This window comes from Pan paniscus, chromosome Y (assembly GCF_029289425.2).
Source record: "Pan paniscus chromosome Y, NHGRI_mPanPan1-v2.0_pri, whole genome shotgun sequence".
NCBI lineage: Eukaryota > Metazoa > Chordata > Mammalia > Primates > Hominidae > Pan > Pan paniscus.
The window spans coordinates 38,067,056-38,089,141 of record NC_073273.2 but is presented as its reverse complement, the minus strand read 5'-3'; the positions used below and the strand labels follow the sequence as shown (position 1 = coordinate 38,089,141).

The window sequence follows — 22,086 nt, the reverse complement described above, 5'->3', positions numbered from 1 at the left end:
GCAGCTGGGGTGGGGGAAGAGGATGTCCAGTACTCCAAGCAAGTGCGCTGGGCGTCGGGGCAGCTGCTGACACCGCTGAGGTCGGGCGGTGTTCCGCGTGCGGTGTCGTTGCTGGGCGCATGGGTGTTAAGACGCAGCGGGGTCGCAGGTGACTGTGGGGAGGACAGGGGGTCAAGGGGCCCCTGGCCAGAGGGCACGAGGCTGACCTAGAGCGCCGAGGAGGAAGTGCGGGGCGTGGGGGTCTCAGGGGGCGTCGGGGGAGGCCAGGGCCCCGTGGGGCGCAGGTGACATGGAATGAGTAGGAGGCCGGGGGTGACACCGGCGGGGCCTGCAGCCAAGGGTGTCGAGACAGCCACGCTGTCGCCCCCAGGCCTGGAAATCCACGCGGCTTCCCAAAGACGGCGCCTCTGTTCTGCGGGTTCGTGACGAGGATTTATTTCCACCCACTGCGCCTGGGCGCAGGTCTGCGGGTCCGCGCCCACTGCGTGCGGCGCCACGGACCATGTCGGGTGAGTAGCTCAAGCTCCTTCAGTTCAGCCTGCCTGTTCCTACTGGCATGGGTGAGAGATTGGTCTGCACTGGGGAGAACCCCACTTTGACCGCAGGATTGCCCCAAACCCCAAGTCTCCCCCTCACTGCCTCGCCCAGGTCTCTCTGGGGCTGGAGGGAATGGAGATACCAGCCTCAGCTGCTGGGAGGGGGTGATTTACAGCAAGTGAAGGGGACCTTGGGATCTCACCAGTTTCCTTTTGTAAAATATAGTCCTGAAACTCAATGGGCTTGTTTCTTCGGAATAGCATTGGCTATTCCCAATAGCAGTGTCTGAGCCTGTCACTGCCTGGAAGGCCCATGGGAAGAAGTCTGTTCTGAAACGGCCCTAACTAAAGCTCTGGGAAGACGCTGCCTTGAGTTCTTAAAGTTCAGATCGTGGGTTTAATTTCGGTTTCCAGTACAGATAAAGGGATGGCCCGGCTTGGTGGCTCAGGCCTGTAATCCCAGCACTTTGGGAAGCTGAGACGGGAGGACTGCTTGAGGCCAGGACTTTGAGACCATCCTGGGCAACACAGGGAGACCATATCTGTAGGAAAATAATTTAAAAATCAGCTGGGCATTGCGGCACGTGCCTGTAGTCCCAGCTACTAGGGAAGCTGAGGTAGGAGGGTCCTGAGGCCAGGAGTTCAAGGTGGCAGTGAGCTATGATTGCACCACTGCACTCCAGCCTGAGTGACAGAGTGAGACCTTGTCTCTAAAAAAATTGAAATTAAAAAAAATAACAATTCAGGTTAATCCTCCTGCAGGCAGAGGGCTGGCTGGCAGGAATGGCAGGAATGGCAGAAAAGGCCTGCCCCGCAAGGACCAGTGAGCCCCATCTCCCTGTCCTTGGGTTTTGTGGACTTCAGATATACCGGTTGACTTAAGAGGCCTAGATATGTGAACATAGATTGTAACCTCATCCCACAAGAAAGATGCTGGCTCTATTTTTTATCATTAAATCATTAAGACACCTCCTTTTTGTACTAGACCACACTGGATCATTCATGAGTGCATTTTATGTATTTATTTTTAAATGTGCATATATACATATATACACATACACACATATACACACATATATAAATATATATAAACACATATACACACATATAAATATACATATACATATATACACATATATAAATATATACATACATATATGTACACACACATATATATACACACACATATATGTGTGTGTGTGTATATATATGTATGTATATATATATATATTTTTTTTTCCCTAGAGAGTCTCACTTTGTTGCCCAGGCTCCAGTTCAGTGTTGCATTCTCAGCTCACCGCAGCCTCTGCCTTCCGGGTTCAAATGATTCTTCTGCCTCAGCTTCCCAAGTAGCTGGGATTACAGATGCGCGTGCCTGTAGTAGCTAATTTTTGTATTTTCAGTAGAGACAGGGTTTTACCATATTGGCTGGGCTGGTCTCGAACTCCTGACCTTGTGGTCTGCCTGCATCGGCCTCCCAAAGTGCTGGGATTACAGGCGTGAGCCACTGTGCCTGGCCCTTAATTGTATATTTTTTAAATTTTGCAGAGACAGGGTCTTGCTATGTTGCCTAGGCTGGTCTTGAACTTCTAGGCTCAAGCAATCTTTCTCCTTTGGCGTCTCAAAGTTCTGGGATTATAGGCGCAAGCCAGCACACCTGGCCATGAATGCAATTTAAAACACACAAACAGAACAGATGACTTCTTAATTCAGAGGAGAGATTTGGTAAATCACAGAGCTGCTTCTCTCTTGTTTTCTCTCACTCTGGACTTAGAGAGGAAAATTTTCGGGGCAGGGATCTTAAGGGCTGTTTTCATGAGGTGTACTGGAAGACTCTATTCCCAGGAATAGCAGAAAAGATTCTCTGTTCTAGGGACGCGTTTGGAGCTCTCTAAAGTGAAAGCTACAGGTTTCCCCAAGCCTGCTTGTGTCTGTATAATAGCAGCATTCAAGACAGACATTCGCATACATCTTGGTCAGCCTCATGCCAGAAGAGAAGACTCAACTCTTTGCAGAAAACAAAAACTGCCTTTGAGTAAAGAAGGGCTGAGAAGGAAGATGCTAAGGTTATTCTGAGGGGTGATCAGAAGATTCCTTGAGTGCAGGGGGGCAGGCAAGGGGTAGAAAGAAACTGTTGTCACAGAGTCATAAAATTCTAAGCCACTGCAATCTCCAGGCTGGACTTGATTTTGTGACAGTGTCTCCTTTTTGTGGGCTGTAGTGTAGTGACAAGTTCTTTTGCTGTTTTTCCACTCCATGCCGTTGCTGAAAGTGTCTGCCACAGTGGCACATGGAGTGGAAACTCCCTCTTTGAATGCAGCAGCATTGGATAATTGTGGATGTTCTGTGGCGTCGCACCACGACTTGATCACCAGTTGTTTCTTCAGGGCAAGGTGATGTGGAAGCTAAGCACCTATCAATCAATGTTTCATGATCTGTTCTATTTCAATCCGCTGGTCTGTCTTTGCACTTTAGATGGGTTTTACAGTGTCCTGGATGGGAAGTCGCTAACCTTCAGGAGGTGCACATTTTTGTTCCAAAGCAGAAGTCTGAGTCTCGGATACCTTGTTGCTGGAGAGCTCTTGTGCCAACTGGTGTTGTCTTGTCATTGTGTGACTGTGGTCAGTATTCCCCCAACTCTAAACCAAAGAGAGAAACAGGGTGTCCAGTAGTTCCATAAAACTCTCACTCTAAATGCAGCCCTGTCTGCATTCTCTTTTGGGTTTGAGATCAAGGTAAGTGTGGGCAGGGCTGGTTCCTCCTGAGGCCTCTCTCCTGGGCTTGGTCCTCACAGGGTCTTCCCTCTGTGTGTGTGTGTCCTAAGCTCCTCTTTTTTTTTTTGAGATGGAGTTTTGCTCTTGTCACCCAGGCAATGGTGCAATCTGCCTCCTGGGTTCAAGCAATTCTCCTCCTCAGCCTCCTGAGCAGCTGGGATTACAGGCATCCACCACCATGCCCAGCTAATTTTTGTATTTTTAGTAGAGACAGGGTTTCTCCATGTTGGTTAGGCTGGTCTCAAACTCCTGACGTCAAGTGGTCCACCTGCCTCGGCCTTCCAAAGTGTTGGGATTACAGGTGTTAGCCATCACGCTCAGCGTAATCTCCTCTTCTTATAAGGACACCAATCCTATTGGATCAGACCATCCTAGTGACCTAATTTTACCTTAATATCTTCTTTAAAGACCCCATCTCCAAATATACTCACATTTTGAGGTCCTGGAGGTTATGACATTCGTATATGAATTTTGGAGGTGTGCAATTCAGCCCATAATAGGATAACTCATTTATTTGAATACTACTGTGTTTTTCTGCTGGGGCTGCCATAACAAAGTCCCACAGACTGGGCGGCTTAAACAACAGACATTTACTCTCCCACAGTCCTGGAGCCTGGAAATCTGAGATCAGGGTGTGGGCAGGGCTGTTTCCTCCTGACGCCTCTCTCCTTGGCTTGTAGATGTTGTCTTTCTCTGTATCTCCACAAGGTCATCCTTCTGTGTGTGTGTGTCTGTGTCCTCATCTCCTCTTGTAGTGAGGCCAGCAGTGCTACTGTATTAGGGCCCACCCTAGTGACCTCATTTTACCATAATCACCTCTTTAAAGACCCCATCTTCAAATGCAGACACATTCAGAGGTTCTGTGGGGTAGGGTTTCATCCTAGGCATTTCAGGATGGGTTATCATCCGTCTATAACACCGATTAATCCTCATGTTTTCCCTGAGGTCCCCATGAAGAGCTATAAAGCCAGCGCATGTGGTTATCAATCAATGATCACTCTGCCATTTCTCTTAGTTGTCACTGAGATCCTCATGAAGAGATTAAAAAAACCAGTGCACATCGTTATCAATCATTGATCACTTTGCCAGTTCGCATAGTTGTCACTCACATCCTGATGAAGAGAGAAAAAGGCCATGCACATGGTTATCAATCATTGATCACTCTGTCATTTCTTTCAGGTGTCACTGAGATCCTCATGAAGGGGTAAAAAACCAATGCCTGTGGTTATCAGTCACTGATCACTTTGCCATTTCTCTTAGTCATCAGTGATGCCCTCATGAAGAACTGTAAAACTAGCACAGGTGGCGATCAATCACTGATCACTTTGCCATTTCTCTGTGTTGTCCTCTGCACCTTGCTTTGGGCCAATTCACTTGCATCATCCTTTTCTTTAGACAGCCAGAGGGCCCTCCCTGGCAATGGAGATGAGACCTTCTTACAGGTCTTGGAACCCTGAAATAGCTCCTCATAAGCCTCAGGATAATAGAAAAGGCTGGATATCCTGGCCCTCTGACCCCATCTCTTCCTGTGGGTCCTTATTCTCCAGCTGCTGTTGCTACACTGTGAGGAATGCAGGATGCAACATGCAACCTATCATCTCCACCTCTGACCTTGGCTCATGGACTTTTTCTGCCTCTTCCTTCTTTGCCTTATTATTTTTAGTTTAGTTTCTTATTGGAGGCAGGAGAGAGTAGCTATTTTGAGGGCTTTTGTTGGTGTTGGAGTCAGAGGTGACCTCAGACATTTAGTTACTCATTGAAGCCCCAGTTTTTGAAGCACATGTCTGTGTTGGAAAGGGAATTAATGACAGTGCATAGGTATGCCCCATCTAGACACTCCTGGATGGATGGGAGCCATATTCATTCTTGTTTATTGATCCACTGATTTCTTGATGGATAAGTTATTCCTGGCCATTTATCCCTGAGCTTGGATGGTGCCTTTTCAAAAACTGCTGCCAGCCATAGGACTTGCCTTGCAGTATTGAAACACCCATTTCTTAGGGCTGATGTTTCTCATGGAGTTGTGGGTGTCTGAGGACAGAGCTTGTACCTTGTTAGCTGCTGGACCCAGCACATAGCAGATTCTCGTGCCTGGGAATTGCCTGGGACATGAACCCACAGTGAATGTGTAATGCACTGAGAGCATGTCATTAGGCCCACACAGACATCTTCTGCCCCTTCACCTTCTTTGTCTTCTGCCTCCAGCTTCAAACCTTCACTCTCTCTAAGCAGGTGCCATTGTGTGGGCAGCTTATGGCACAGCACTGTTGACTGGGGTAAGCAGTGCCCCCCATAAAACTCACATCTCCCCAGAAGCTGTGAATGGGACCTGTGAACCCAAAAGTATCTGAGACAGGTCTCAATCAATTTAGAAAGTTTATTTTGCCAAGGTTAAGGACATGCCTGTGACACAGCCTCAGGAGGTCCTGACAACATGGGCCAAAGGTGGTTGGGGTACAGCTTGCTTTTACACATTTCAGGGAGACATGAGACATCAATCAATACATGTAAGATACACATTGCTTTGATCTGAAAGGGTGAGACTACTTGAAGCAAGGGGGTTGCGGGGGGTGGTGCCAGGTCATAGGTAGATTTTTAAATGTTCTGATTAGTCAAAAGAGTTATTATCAATAGAAGAGAATGTCTGGGTTATGATAAGAGTTTGTAGAGACCAAGGTTTTATCACGCAGATGAAGCTTCCAGGTAGCAGGCTTCAGAGAGAATAGATTGTAAAGGTTTCTCATCAGACTTGAGGTCTGTGTGGATGTTTATGGTGGTCAGCTTTTCCTGAATTCCAAAATGGAGGAGGGTATGATGAGGCATGTCTGACCCTCTCCTCATTATGGCCTGAACTCGTTTTTCAGGTTAACTTTGGAATGCCCTTGGCCAATTAGGTAGTTGCGAGGCCTAGAATTTTAGTTTAAATTTACAGACCTTATTGGGAAATAGGGTCTTTGCAGATGTAATTAGTTAAGCATCTCAAGATAAGATTATCCTGGAATATTTGGGTGGGCCCTAAATCCAATGGCAGGTGTTGTCCTAAGAGATAGAAGAAGAGACACAGACACAGAGGAGGCCATGTGGAGTTGGAGGCAGAGATTGGAGTAATGTGGCCACAAGCCCAGGGACATCTGGAGCCACCAGGAGCTGGAAGAGGCAGGAAGGACCCTTCTCTAGAGTTTGGTTTTGGAATCCTGGCCTTCAGAACTGCAAGAGAGTAAATGTGTGTTGTTTAAGCCTCCCAGCGTGTGGTACTTTCTCACAGCAGCCCCAGGAAGCTCATTCATGGGTTTGCTAGGGAAAGGAGTCAGCGATGAGCCCACCAGTAAGCAAAATGAGCACAGCAGGTAAGATGGCACAAGAGATGAAGGGTCCTGTGTCATAGGAGGTGAGGGACTGTGATGAGAAGGGTCGTCTTGGGGAGCAGGGTTTGCAGGAAGATCTCTGAGGGATGGGTGGTTTTTTCCATGGCCACCATGTGCCGGTAGGAGAGTGAGTGCCAGGTGAGTTAAGGGAGTGGTAGTAGCCCCATGGTAGTAGCACACATCATAGGATGTGCTTGAAGACCCAGAGGGGTTGAGCTGGACGTGGGGACTGAGTGTGGGGGATGAGATGACCAGCAGTCTGGACCCAGCTTACATTTGCAGACAATCAGAAAACCATTGGCGTTGGGTTGGCTTTCAGGGCAGCTGATGGCTTTCACTGTGTGTTGGGGGAGAAAATGTGGTTTTTAAGGACTGAGGAAACAGATAACAGGAACCAGAATCTACAGGGTGGAGCAGAGAATGCAAAGGAGGGAAGTTGTGGCTCAGGGTGATTGATGCAGAGACCCATTTTAAATGTTTTCTAGTCTGGTGCGGTGGCTGGCTCACACCTGTAATCCTAGCACTTTGGGAAGCCAGGACGGGAGGATTGCTTGAGGCTAGGAGTTTGAGACCAGTCTGGGTGACAGAGCAAGAGACCTCATCTCTACAGAAAAATTAAAAATAAATTAACCAGGTGTGGTGGTGAGCATCTGTAGTCCCAGCTACTCAGGAGACTGAGGCAGGAGGATTGCTTGAGCCCAGGAGTTCTGGGCTTCAGTGAGCTGTGATGCTGCTGCTGCACTCAAGTCTGGGTGATAGACAGAGAAAGACCCTGTCAAAAAAGAAAAAAAAGGCCAGGCACAGAGGCACACCTGTAGTCCCAGCATTTTGGGAGCATGAGGCAGGCAGATTGCCTGAGCCCAGGAGTTCAAGACCAGCCTGGGCAACATAATATGTCTCTACAAAAAATATAAAATAGCTGGATGTAGTGATGTGCACTTGTGGTCCCAGCTACTCAGGAGGCTGAGGTAGGAGGATTGCTTGCTTCCAGGAAGTCGAGGCTGCAGTGAGCTAAAATCATACCACTGCACTCCAGCCTAGGCAACAGAGGGAGACCTTCTCTCAAAAACCACCACCACAACAACATAATGAACAACCCCAACATTTTCTGTTGTGCCTCTCGGTTAAGATCTCAGTTAGTTATGCAAGAGTAGAATGTGGGATTGGAGGCAAGTGGACTTCTCCTTACCCCAGAATTCATGTCATAAATGCTCTGCACAGACGAGGCTTCTAGGGCTCTCAGGGAGAGCTAGGAGGTGGGTAACAGGGATATGAATCTACCCGGTGGAGCCCATGTCCCAGGTCAGATGGTGCCAAATTTCATTTTATACATTCTCTGTTCTTCTTCTCTGTTCCTTAAGAGCGCAGGTCAGTAAGTGGGGTTGGAAACAGTGGACTCTTCCTTACTGGGGTATAGGAGTTGGCACGCTAAATATTCTGCAAAGCTTGCTCTTGCAGGACCAAGCATCTAAATAGTAAGGTCTAACCTCAGTCATCTGTTTCTGGAGGAAAATCCCAAAGCATGGCCTTTGGAGTGTGATTTAGCCCTCATTCTCAGATTCAGTGGTGAAGTTCAGAGGGGAGCCAATCCCTCTGAGCATCTCGAAGGTGGACAGAAGTCAGCTCAGGAGGAAATCTCAAAACAACACCCCTCCTCGGGAGTTCTCTTACCTTTGTCATTGTAGTTCCTAAAGGATGCACTCCTTTTCCTTTCTATTCTTTAATTCACAGGGTCCTTAAACATGGTTCCTCAGATTTCAATAATCTATACATTGGAGATCACAAAGAAATCTTAATATTGCCAATGAGAGGCTAAAAATTGTAAATGGCACTTTGTTTTCAGTTTGACATTACTTTGCTGATGATTTTTCTCATAACATATATTATTTGATTTATCTTATTTTTTACTTTGCCATCTACTTTGCAATTACACACACACACACACACACACACACATGCTTTCTCTTTAAAGAGAGGGCTCTGCTCTGTCACCCAAGCTGGAGTGCAGTGGCACAGTTATATCTCACTGCAGCCTCCAATTTCTGGGCTCAAACAATCCTGCTGTCTCAGCTTTTCAAGTTAGCTAGGACTTCAGGCATGTGCAAAAAAATGTATTTTTAAATTAAAAGAATACAAGTCTATTCTTAGTGTGAAACACATACTCAAATACCTGCCTGAGAAATGGTATGTGGCGTATAAATGTGCAGCAGATGTGCTAATTGGCCTGGGCCTAGAAATTTAGCTACTTGGTCTGGGTATACAATTTTAGGTTGAGGACCATTGCACTAAAAGAGTTTAGATATGGTGCTTTGTTTTAGTGTCCACTATTCATGATAAGAAGTCTCAGTCTCATCCTTAATAGGATTGACCTGTATTTTTATTTTACTTTCATTTTCTTGGCATTATCACGATGTTCTCCTTATCCTTGGTGTTTTTAAACTCCAGAAACATATTGTCAGGATAAGGACTGTTGAGTTTCTTTCTTTCTTTCCCTGTCTCTCTGTCCCCATCGCCCCTCCCCTCCTCTCTCCTCCCCTCCCTCCCTCCCTTCCTTCCTCTCTCTTTCTTTCTTTCTTTTTTCTTTTTCTTTTTCTTTTGCTGCATACTCTCTGGGCTTTTAAAATCTGAAGACTGATTTTCTGCTGCTGTTGAGAACATTTCCTGTTTAATTTCTTCGAAAACTTTTCTTCTATTTTTTTTTTCTATTCTCTTACTCTGAAACTTATGTTGGTGAACCTTCTGAATCACTCCTGTAGGCTTCTAGCTTTTTGAAATTTTCCATTTGTCCCTTAATTGTACTTTCTGAGAGATTTCCTCATTGACATTTTCCAAACCTTCTGTTATTCCATTTTCATTTCAGCAAATCATATTTTTAACTTCTAATAACTATTTCTTATCCTTGGAGTGATCTTTTCTATGGCATTTGATTCTTGGTTTATAGATGCATCCCTCTCCCTGTAATCTTTTGAAAGAATACTAATTAATGCAGTCAGAATTTTTATGTCTGTTTGTCTGTTCCTTGAATTTCTGTTCCATGAATTCTCTGGTATTTATGGGGTTCTTTCCATTCCGCCCCATAACTTTTTAGTTTTCTCTTTTGTGGTGAAGGTGTTTTTCAAATACCTGTAATGGTTTATATCTACGTGTATAAAAATCAGGAATGTCAGTTGTGCTGTGCCCACTTGCAAGGGTTGCCGACTTGTCTGAATTTGTCAAGGTTATGTTATAGGTTAGGAATTCCACTTCTGTGTGGTGGTAATTATTTTTTCTTGGGCTTTTGGTTTCCTGTAGAGTAGGTCCTATTATCTGATTTTGCCTCTCGTGATGGGTATATTTGGCCTCTGAGAATTCTGCAGAATTTCAGTGACTTCTCCAGTTTCTCTTCTTGGCTGATGGTTTTCTCCTGCCTCTTTGTTGGCTTGGGGTTCACACTTGCCTTCCTTAGCACACTTTTTAGTTTGTTCTCCTTTTATCTCAGAAGGAAGGAAAGAGAAACTAGGAGCTCCACATCCACCATCTTTGCTTGGAAGATTCCTGGTTTACACTTTTAATTACACGGTTGAATTGATGAAAATGCATGGACCTTGAAAACATCATGCTGATGGAAAGAAGTCGGACACAAAAGGCCATATGATGCTTGATTCCATTTACATGAAATATGCAGAACAGGCAAATCCACAGAGATAAAAAGTGATTGGTGGTTGTCACAAGCTAGGGAAGGGAGAAAGGGGAGATACTCCTTAATGAGTGCAGGGTCTCTTTTTGGAGTGATGAAATGTCCCAGGATTAGATAGACGTGGTGGGTGCACAACATTGTGATGAATTGTGCTCTTTACAATGGTGAATTTTATGTCATCTGAAGTTTACTGTGATAAATAAAAAGGAAATACAAAATTATTCCATTTTCAAAAACTACATAGTGTTTGATTCCATTTATAGGAAATATCCAAAATAGGAATGTAGAGACAGAAAGCGGACTCATGGTTGCCAGAATGGGGAGTGACTGTGTAATGGGTACAGGGCCTCCTTTTGGAGTGCTGAGAATATCCTCGGATTGCCTGGAGTTAGTGGTTGCACAACATTGCACATGGACTAAATGCGAGTCACTTGTGCACTTTAAAATGGTTTGTTTTACGTTATGTTAATTTCCCGTTAATTTTTTGAGAGTTTGCATGGAAAGGTGAAGCTCTAAGCAGGTCGTATGTTTAGGTGTGGGGATACCCATTATGCTGCTTAGAAATATGTTCACACTTAGGGCTCAGCACTGGGGGTTCTACTTGGTAATTCTTTCTGCTTCCACACTCTTTCAAGATATGGGTCAGAGAAACCTTGGTGAGGACGGGGTAGGGGATTGGATCTCTGGCTCTGTTTTGGGCATTGTGTGATTTTTGAGGTCTGTGGGTGAAGCTCACACAGTACCTTGGCCAGCTTTGGGCTTTGCAGATGCCAGTCCTGAATGTCTGCTTCCTCTCCCATCTCTCTCCTCTGCTTAGAGACAAAAGAGCCTTACAGATGGCTGAACGGGTCCATGACAGCTACGCCTGTTCTTGGGAAATAATTTTGGTCAGAGCTTAGGCCTTGGGAAATGTCTAAAGGAGTAATAATCACCATTATTATCATTTTAAAGCTAGTAATTAAGAAAACTATAGATAGATTATAGATAATGGTGCTAGAGACAATTTATAATCTATAGACTAGGTAGGTAGATGTTTGAAAGATTGATAGATATAAATAAGTAGATACAGAGAGGACACATATATGATAGGTAGATGACAGATGGAGATAGATAGATGGATAATAGAAAATTATAGGTGGAGAGATGATGGAGATAGATGGATGATAGATCATAGATACATAGATGATAAATTTACATAGATGATATAGGATAAATAGATGATAGAGATAGATGGATTAGATAGATATACAGATACATGATAGTAAGATAGATAATAAATAATAGATGTGAAGAGAATTGGTAGATGATAGGTGGATAGATGGAAGGATGGATAGATGATAGGTAGATGGATAGATGATGGATGGATAGATATATGATTGATTGATAGATGATAAAGACAGATTTATAGTAAGATAGATAATAAATAGATGTACAGAGAATTGGTAGATGATAGATGGATGGATGCATGAATAAATGGATAGATAGATGATGGATGGATAAATGATAGATAATGGAAGGATGGATAAATGAGAGATAGATGGATAGCTGGATGGATGGATAGAGATAGATGATAGTAAGATAGAAAGTAATAGATGTGCAGAGAATTGGTAGATGATAGGTAGATGGATGGATGAATGGATGGATAGATAATAGGTAGATGGATAATACAGATATTATCCAATGATAGATGATAGACAGATGGATAGATAGACAGATGATAGATGAACGGATGGGTGGATGGATGGATGATGGATAGATAGATAGATATGGACTGATGACAGATATCTTTTAGTCTACAGAATTAAGTTGTAAAGTTTGCTGTCTATGATACTCACTCCCAGTGGAGATGTCAGGAATTCTTGTTCTTCCTTCCTGCAAGGGTAGGGAGAGGAATCTACAGGAGCAGCTGTAACAGGCGCATTTTGGAATTTACCCCATTGCAATGTAAAGGTCAAGGAGGCAGCCCTGGGCCACACGTCTGGGACACTTGTGTTATATTTAGTGCGAATTGTGGTTTGGCTTCTCTTGGAGTGCTGCTTCTGGGGAAGGTGCCATGGTTGCCTACATGCTGAGCATTTTAATTTCCATAGACAGTACACTGGGCTGCACACTGTGTGGCACTTGTCGGTGTTGCTGGCAGCCCTCCTGACTGTTGTCTTTCTCCTGGCAAGAGGGGCTTGGGTGCCCAAGAATTGAGTGGTTTAAAAGTCATTACCAAAGTTCACATCAGTCTTATGCACAGAGACTTAAAAGCCATTAATTATATCTAATGTGAGAGTTCCTTCCTCTCCTATTGAGGCATTAGGAAACTGAGCACATTCTACCTAATGAAACAATACACTTTTCCTTATGTTGACTGTACCACCTCATACAACCCTGAGTTGAAGTTGAAGTCTTTGTAAGAAATGGTCTGTCCAGAATTTAAATAACATGTTTGGCTGCTTTGTGGAGCACGATTCTTTTCTTTTCTTTCTTTTTTCTTTTTCTGAAGACAGGGACTCACTCTGTTGCCCAGCCTGGAGTTCAGTGGTGTGATCATGGCTCTTTGCAGCCTTGACCTCCTGTGCTCAAGCAATCCTCCTCCCTCAGCCTCCCAAGTAGCTAGGACTACGGGCATGCACCACCTCGCCTGGCTAATTTTTTTTTTTTCCAGTAGAGATGAGGTCTTGCTGTGCTTCCCAGGCTGGTTTCAAACTCCTGGGCTCAATTAGTCCCCCTTCTTCAGCCCTAGCACTGGGATTACAGGCATGAGCCACTGCATCTAGCCCAGAACACAGTTCTTTGAGTTAGTTGGATTACATCTTTGCTGTAACTCAGGTCATCAAGTCATCACTTCCACTTTTTGCCTTTTGTTTCCACCTAAGATCTAAACACTTTGGGTGAGTTTTCAAGAGTCAAACACAACATAAAATAAGGGATAATAGCTATGAGTTTCCATGGCATTGCAGCATCAGGAAATGGGCATAGCCATTGGGTTGACTTTACTCATGTTTAAGGTTCCTTCATTCTCCTCCTGTGTTTTGTTTTGTTTAGAATGAAAGGAAGCATGTATGTGAATTAGAATACTGAATATTCACTGCAAGTCGTGATTTTTTTTTTTTTTTTTTGAGACAGGGTCTCACTCTGTCACCCAGGCTGGAGTAGAGTGGTACAATCACAGCTCACTGCAGCCTCAAACTCCCAGGCTCAAGTATCCTCCTACCTCAGCCTCCCAAGTAGCTGTAACTACAGGTATGCCACCATGCCCAGCTAATTTTTGTATTTTTCGTAGAGACAGAGTTTCACCATGGTGCCCAGGCTGGTCTCTAACTCCTGAGGTCAAGCAATTCACCCACCTCAGCCTCCCAAAGTGCTGGAATGACAGGTGTGAACCATCACGTCTGGCCCAAGCCATGAATCTTGGGAGAGGAGAGGAGGTGACTATGGCCCCGTCACCCCTGCTGTCCCTCAGGAGTGTAACTCTGGTGTTTCTGTTGATTTTCACAGTGACTGATCAGGCTTTTGTCACACTGGCCACCGATGACATCTACTGCCAGGGCGCCCTGGTCCTGGGGCAGTCACTGAGGAGACACAGGCTGATGAGGAAGCTGGTGGTGTTGATCACTCCTCAGGTGTCCAGCCTGCTCAGGTAAGGCTCAGAGATGTGGCTTGTGCCCAGATGGGTCCTACAGAAGGAGGGTCACCTCTCCCCAAAGAGGTCCTACGAGTTATTCTGATGACTGACCACCATTCTTCACCGGCCTGGATGGCTGGCAATCATGATGGGCATCTTACATTTGTAATGAACCTTCGAATCATGTGAAAATATAGGTGTGTGATCGGCCTCACAATACTTTAAAAAACAATACTGGGTATGGTTACAGTTCATTCTCCCAACCACGGAAACTGAAAATTCAATTCTTTTTTTTTCGTTTTTTGAGACAGGGTCTCGCTCGTCGCCCAGGCTTGAGTGCAGTGATACCATCTCGGCTCACTGCAACCTCTCCCTCACTGGCCCAAGTGATCTTCCCTCCTCAGCCTTCTAAGCAGCTGGAACCACAAGTATGTGCCCCCATGCTCGGCTATTTTTATTTTTATTTTTTGTATTTGTGGTAGAGACAGGGTTTCGCCATGTTGCCTAGGCTGATCTTGAACTCCTGGACTCAGTCCACCCAGGTTGGCCTCCCAAAGTGCTGGGATTACAGGCATGAGCCACGGCGCCCAGCCAAGGAGTCTTTTCTTATAATTTCCTTTTATAATTCCCTTTGTCTTTAATTCTCAAATAAAGCAAATACATAAAGAAATGCATCTAATGAATAAAGCATAAGGCTTCTCTGAAATGTCATACATTATGTAAGCAATAATCTTTTTCTTTCATCAACCATGGACCACTTAAAAAAATTGATTTTATACGAATGGGACGAGGAGGCATTTAATTTGTAGATGTAGCAGGAATTGAATGTCATATTCTTTGACAATGAAATAATAAATCCAGACATTAATAGCTAAACTAAAAAGAGAACAAATAAAAAACCAACCAGTGTGTCCTCAGACGTTTGAAACTGGAAGTTTGAAACGAAATAACTCAATCCGGGTACAAATGAAAGCTTGAATTATGTACTATTTCAGAAAATCACTGCAATGTGAGTGCTACCTATACAAAGCAAAGACAGCAACTACAGTGGTACAAGACAGAAAATTTAAATCAGTGAAGAAATCATCCAGTTCAAATATATACATATTTTTATATATACATATATATGTTTATGGATACGTTCATGTATGTTCATATATGTTCAAATATATATATAAATATATACGTTCAAATATATATATATATTTTTTGAGACAAAGTCTCACTCTGTCATCAAGGCTGGAGTGCAGGGGTGGGATCTTGGCTTAGTGCAACCTCCACCTCCCAGGTTCCAGTGATTCTCCTGCCTCAGCGTCCTGAGTAGCTGGGATTACAGGCACCCAACGTCATGCCTGGCTAATTTTTGTATTTTTAGTAGAGACAGGGTTTCACCATATTGGACAGGCTGATCTCCAACTCCTGACCTCAAGTGATCTGCCCGCCTTGGCCTCCCAAAGTGCTGGGATTACAGGTGTGAGTCACCATGACCAGCTCCAAATATTTTTAAAATAAAAAAAAAGTAAAGCAAACAGCAGTAAAAAAATTCATAAAGATAAAACAACACAACTAATAATTGGGAACAAGAAACAAATTCAGGGATTTGATTAACGCATCTTCAGGGGGGCCAAGGTGGGAGGATTGCTTGAGGCCAGGAGTTTGACAAGACAGTCTGGGTGATATAGCAGGACCCTATCTCTACAAAAAATAAAAAGAGCCAGATGTGGTCGTGCGCACCTGTAGTCCCAGCTACTCAGGAGGCTGAGGTGGGAGGATTGCTTGAGCCCAGAGGTTCGAGGCTGTAGTGAGCCATGATCGTACCGCTGCACTCTAGACTGGGCAACAGAGTGAGCTCCTCTCTCTAAAAATAAAAATAACAAATAAAAATGAATCTTTCATTTGAGAAAACATAAATGTACAAAATAGAAATTGGAAAGAAGTCATTTGGAGGCAGTTTTAAAAGCGAATACTATATACAACCCCTTATAGTAATAACACTGGAAGTATTGAAGAAGCGCTTGATCCTTCTAGGGAAATCAGTGAGATGTTGGATGTTGTCATCAGAAGAAATAGAAACCTTCTATTTGACAATAACTATGAGAAAAACTGAAAATGTTACCAAAGGCTTATCTTGTAGAAAGGCCCTGGTTTGGGCAATTTTAAGGGAAGTTCTGGTAAATTGCTCATGATGAATTAATTTCCCTGCTGCATAAACTGTCACGGAGCCTAGCAAAAGATGAATGTGTTCACTTATTTTAAGAAACTGTTATAATCTTGACACCCAAACTTGATTTACAGGTTTGATTGTGTTTACATTTGGATTGAGAAAGCCCTCAAATACAGGATGTTAATAAGGCAACTCTAGCCCTGTAGTAAAGAAATAAATAGAGCTTACCCTAAGAAAGCAAAGATATTTTTGTATTTGTCTATCTTTGCTTCTGGCATGCTAGAGACGAGCCCCTGCAAACCCCTCAAGTGTTTTAAGAGTTCTTTGTATGTGAGGGACAATAAGAACCTCTCCATTATAATATTTTAAATGTGGCCCTCAGTTTGTTTTATCTTTTACTTTCACACATACTATCTCTGACACACAGCAGTTCTGGTGTCCTCTTCCAACTTGTTTAATTTACAACAGCATTTCCGCTTCTAGATAAACGAAACATCCACCTGCATCAATATGTGGAGATATTTTTAGTTGTCACAACTGCCACCTCCTGCTGGTATCTGGTGGGTGGAGCTCAGGGATGCTGCTCAACACCCTGCAGTACACAGGACACCCCACCACATGGAACCCCCCAGTCCCAGACAGCAGCAGTGCTGAGAAACTTTCATCTACTTTCTTCTAAGATTTCTCTATGTTTTAAATGTTTACCTCTATATTTATAATATATGTGTTTTTGTTTTTTTTTTTTTGTTTTTAAGACACAGTCTTGCTCTGTCACCCAGGCTGGAGCACAGTGGTGCCATCTTGGCTCACTGCAATCTTAACCTCCTGGGTTCGAGCAATTCTCCTGCCTCACTCTCTCAAGTAGCTGGGATTACAGGTGATCACCACCACACCCTGCTAATTTTTTTTTTTTTTGTATTTTTAGTGGAGACGGGGTTTCACCATGTTGGCCACGCTAGTCTCAAACTCCTGACCTCAAGTGATCCACCCAACTCGGCCTCCCAAAATGTTGGGATTACAGGCATAATCCACCATGCCTGGCTTGGAATTCTTTTACCCATCATCTCTTTACTTATACTTTCTATCTATCTGTCTATCTATCTATCTTATCTATCTATCTATCTATCTATCTATCTATCTATCTATCTATCTATCTTCTATTTATCGTCTATCTGTCTCCACCTATGTATCTATGTATCTGTATATCTATCACCTTGAATCTATTAATTCAAGATAGATTAAAGAGTTAAATGTTAGACCTAAAACCATAAAAACTTGAGAAGAAAACCTAGGCAGTACCATTCAGGACATAGGCATGGGCAAGGACTTCATGTCTAAAACACCAAAAGCAATGGCAACAAAAGCCAAAACTGACAAATGGGATCTAATTAAACTAAAGAGCTTCTGTACAGCAAAGGAAACTACCGTCAGAGTGAACAGGCAACCTACAGAATGGGAGAAAATTTTTACAATCTGCCCATCTGACAAAGGGCAAATATCCAGAATCTACAAAGAACTTAAACAAATTTACAAGAAAAATCAAAGAATCCCATGAAAAAGTTGGCGAAGGATGTGAACAGACACTTCTCAAAAGAAGACATTTATGCATCCAACAGACAGATGAAAAAATGCTCATCATCACTGGCCATCAGAGAAATGCAAATCAAAACCACAATGAGATACCATCTCACACCAGTTAGAATAAAAATCATTAAAAAGTCAGGAAAGAACAGGTGCTGGAGAGGATTTGGAGAAATAGGAACACTTTTACACTGTTGGTGGGAGTGTAAACTAGTTCAACCATTGTGGAAGTCAGTGTGGCGATTCCTCAGGGATCTAGAACTAGAAATACCATTTGTCCCAGCCATCCCATCACTGGGTATATACCCAAAGGATTATAAATCATGCTGCTATAAAGACACATGCACACGTATGTTTATTGTTGCACTATTCACAATAGCAAAGACTTGGAACCAACCCAGATGTCCATCAATGATAGACTGGATTAAGAAAATGTGGCACATATACACCATGGAGTACTATGCAGCCATAAAAAAGGATGAATTCTTGTCTTTTGTAGGGACATGGATGAAGCTGGAAACCATGACTCTGAGCAAACTATCGCAGGGATAGAAAACCAAACACCGCATGTTCTCACTCATAGGTGGGAATTGAACAATGAGAACACTTGGACACAGGGTGGGGAACATCACACACTGAGGCCAGTCGTGGGGCGGGGAGAGGGGGGAGGGATAGTATTAGGAGATATACCTAATGTAAATGACGAGTAAACGGGTGCAGCACACCAACATGGTACATGTATATATATGTAACAAACCTGCACATTGTGCACATGTACCCTAGAACTTAAAGTATAATTAAAAAAATTTATAAATAAAAATGTTTAGGCAGTTAAAAAATGTTTCATTGATCTGGAAATGTTATGAGATTATTCATTTTACCAAAAAGACACCTGGACTAGTGTGTTCACTGCAGTACTATTCACAATAGCAAAGACAAGGAATCAACCCAGTTGTCCATCAGCATTGGACTGGATAAAGAAAATGTGGTGTATCTATACCAAGGAATACTTCACAGCTATAAAAAGGAATGAAGTAATGCAACATGGATGCAGCTGGAGAGCTGGAGGCCACTATGTTAAGTGAGTTAATAAAGAAAGAGAAAACCAAATACGGCATGTTCTCATAAGTTGGAGCTAACCAGTGGGTACACATGGACATGAAGATGGGGATGTCAGACACTGGGCACTCCTAGAAGGCGGAGGGAAGGAAGACAGCTGGGGTTGAAAAACCACCTGTTGGGTGTTGAAAGGAAAATAAATTCGGGGGCCCCCAAATCACTAAAGGAAAAGTCCATCTGGGAACTGCTTAGGGCTTCTGCCTCCCATTCTATTCAAAGTCCCCCCTCTGCTCACCAAGATAGATGAATATCTGATTGCCTCATTTGGAAAGGCTCATCAGGAACTCAAAAGAATGCAGCCATTTTTCTCTTATGTATCTGTGACTCGGAAGCCCCCCTCCCCACTTCGAGTCTCCCCGCCTTTGCTTTTTTTCTTTTTTTGTCCTGCCTTTCCAGACTGAACCAGTGTTCAACTTGTATAGGTTGATTGACGTCTCATGTCTCCCTAGAATATATAAAACCAAACTGTGCTCTGGCCACCTTGGGCACATGTCGCCAGGACCTCCCGAGGCCGTGTCGCGGGTGTGTGTCCTCAACCTTGGCAAAAGAAACTTTCTAAACTAACTGAGACTTGTCTCAGATTTTCAGGGTTCACAAGTACAGTGCTGAGTACGTGGGTGGGGGGTTCATGCATACCCTGTACCTCACTACCATGGAATATACCCTAGTGACAAACCGGCACGTGTACCCCTTAGACCTAACATAAAAGTTGAAATTATTTAAAAATAAATAAATAAATATTATGAGATTATTATCCTGTGGCAAGTGGAAATGATGTGGGAAGGAAAGGATTTCTAGATCTGTCGAATTGGCAGGGTGGATTGATGCCTATAGATCCACAGGAATAAGTTACAGTATTTTTGTTCCTCAAAGCCACTTGGTCAAATCTTGCCGAAACCTTTGGCTGATACTTGGAAGCGCGAAACAGATCCTAGTGTTAAAGCGTTTTGGGCTGGAACTGTAGTTTGAATAAGAAAGGGGTTTCTTTCCGACCACCATTGAATTAGGAAAAGCAGAGCACTTTTTCTTTCTGGTTTCATAGGCCTCTGCTCTTTAGTGTACAGTACTGTTTTAAAAATTACTTATTTATGTATCTTTGGCCGATTACAGTGGCTCGTGCCTGTACCTGGTACTTTGGGAGGCCAAGGCGGACAGATCACTTGAGGTCAGGAGTTCAGGACCAGCCTGGCCAACCTGGTGAAACCCTGTCTCTACCAAAAATACAAAAACTAATGAGGCACGGTGGTGCATGCCTGTAATCCCAGCTACTCAAGAGGCTGAGGTATGAGAATCACTTGAACCCAGGAGGTGGAGGTTGCAGTGAGCTAAGATCATACCACTGCACTCCAGCCTAGGCAACAGAGTGAGACTCCATCTAAAAAATAATAGTAATAATAGAAAAATAAAATAATTGAAATAAATAATGTGTTTATTTTAAAATAAATAATTTTATTTTTTATTTTATTTCTATTTTTTTGACATGGAGTCTCACGCTGTCTTCCAGGCTGGAGTGCAGTGGCCCAGTCACTGCTTCCTGCAGCCTCCAACTCCAGGGCTTAAGTGATCCTCCCACCTCAGCCTCTCAATTAGCTGAGATTACAGGCATGTGCCACCACACCCAGCTAATTTTAAAAACTTTTTAGAGGTATGTTCTCATAGGAGTCTCCCTATGTGGACCAGACTGGTCTCCAACTCCTGTCCTCAAGCAGTCCTCCTGCTTTGGCTTCCCAAAGTACTGAGGATTACAGGCATGAACCACTGTGCCTGGCTCCCATTTTTTTAATAGATCAAATGAGTTGCATAGGTTTACAAACTTGATGTCTTCCATCCCTGCTCTATCCATCATCCTAAGAAACAAAATGAAGTTTTTATTGGCACAGACAATATCTGTTGGAAGCACATTCGTGCAAATCCAGCTATACCTAGTATGTGACATATACTGTGCAAGAATATACTTTACACGAGATTGTAGCATGCCTTGAGGATGCTTGTCTGGATTCCATTGCATAGTTGCTAAATGCTGATGCTCTGTGAGTCTGTCATTATTGCAGCATTTATGGCCTAACACTCAGCTGCACAAAAGAGCTTTTCTGTTTCTCTTCCCTCCCTAGCACACTCCTTCTCCTGAATATCACTACTGTTTTGATTGTTCAATATGTAAAAAGCAGCCCAATTTATTATTTTTTTAATGTTTAAACTGTTCCTTTTTTTTTTTACCTTAAATAACACAGGGTCTTACTCTGTTGCCCAGGCTGGAGTGCAGTGGCATGATCATATAGCTCATTGTAGCCTCAACCTCCTCAGTTCAAGTGATCCTCCCATCTCAGCCTCCCAGGTGGCTGGGACTACAGGCAAGATCCACCATGTTTGGCTCAAATTGTACCAGATTTACCAGTGGGATTCTCTTTAGATGGATTCTTAAGACTATGAACTGATCCCATTAGTATTTTTAAATTTTTATTTATATTTATTTTGTTTGAGACAGAGTCTCGCTCTGTCACCCAGGCTGGAGTGCAGTGGCGCAATCTTGGCTCGCTACAACCTCCACCTCCCAGGTTCAAGTGATTCTCCTGCCTCAGCCTCCCAAGTAGCTGGGATTATAGGCACATGCCACCATGACTGGCTAATTTTTGTATTTTTAGTAGAGATGGAGTTTCACCACATTGGCCAGGCTGGTCTTGAACTCCTGGCCTCAAGTGATCTGCCTGCCTTGGCCTCCCAGAGTGCTGGGATTCCAGGCGTGAGCCACCGCACCTGGCCCCCATTAGTCTTTGATCACTTCCTTGCTTCCTGGCAAAATGAGATTCTCCAGAACCATCATAGATTTTCTCCCCTCACAGCTGGGGCCAGACATTGCTCCAAGGTCTGATTTTTAAGAACAAGGCAATTTTTATGTTCTAAATTGACTTCACACCTCCTGAGGGAATTGCAGCCAGTAGTTTAAAAACATCTTTGTAACAAATGAACGCTAAGCCCCACATCTTCTCTCCTTATCTATAAAATAGGGATTACAATACCACATGCTCATGGGAATTTTCTGAGGATAAAACGAGACAATAAACATAAAGCTCTTAGCACAGTCTGTGGGAACAATTAAGCATGAAAGCATGAGCTGCTGCTGTCATTGTCAACATCTGATTGAAATCTTGTTTTTGAGACAGGGTCTTACTGTGTTGCTTAGGCTGGAGTGCAGCGGCACCGTCAGGGCTCACAGCAGTCTTGACCTCCCAGGCTCAAGTCATCCTCTTGCCTCAGCCC

The 22,086-nt window shown here is 43.6% G+C and overlaps 1 protein-coding gene across 1 annotated transcript in view; it reads left to right on the top strand.

Moving 5' to 3' along the window:
• Window positions 1–22,086, top strand: part of LOC129395506 (uncharacterized) — a 45,440-nt gene that overhangs the window by 3,422 nt on the left and 19,932 nt on the right. Inside the window, exons 3-6 of the mRNA XM_055106938.2 lie at window positions 371–509; window positions 13,466–13,582; window positions 13,838–13,979; window positions 14,272–14,392. Coding sequence (XP_054962913.1) covers window positions 371–509; window positions 13,466–13,582; window positions 13,838–13,979; window positions 14,272–14,392 — 519 coding nt within the window. The remainder of the gene's footprint in view (window positions 1–370; window positions 510–13,465; window positions 13,583–13,837; window positions 13,980–14,271; window positions 14,393–22,086) is intronic.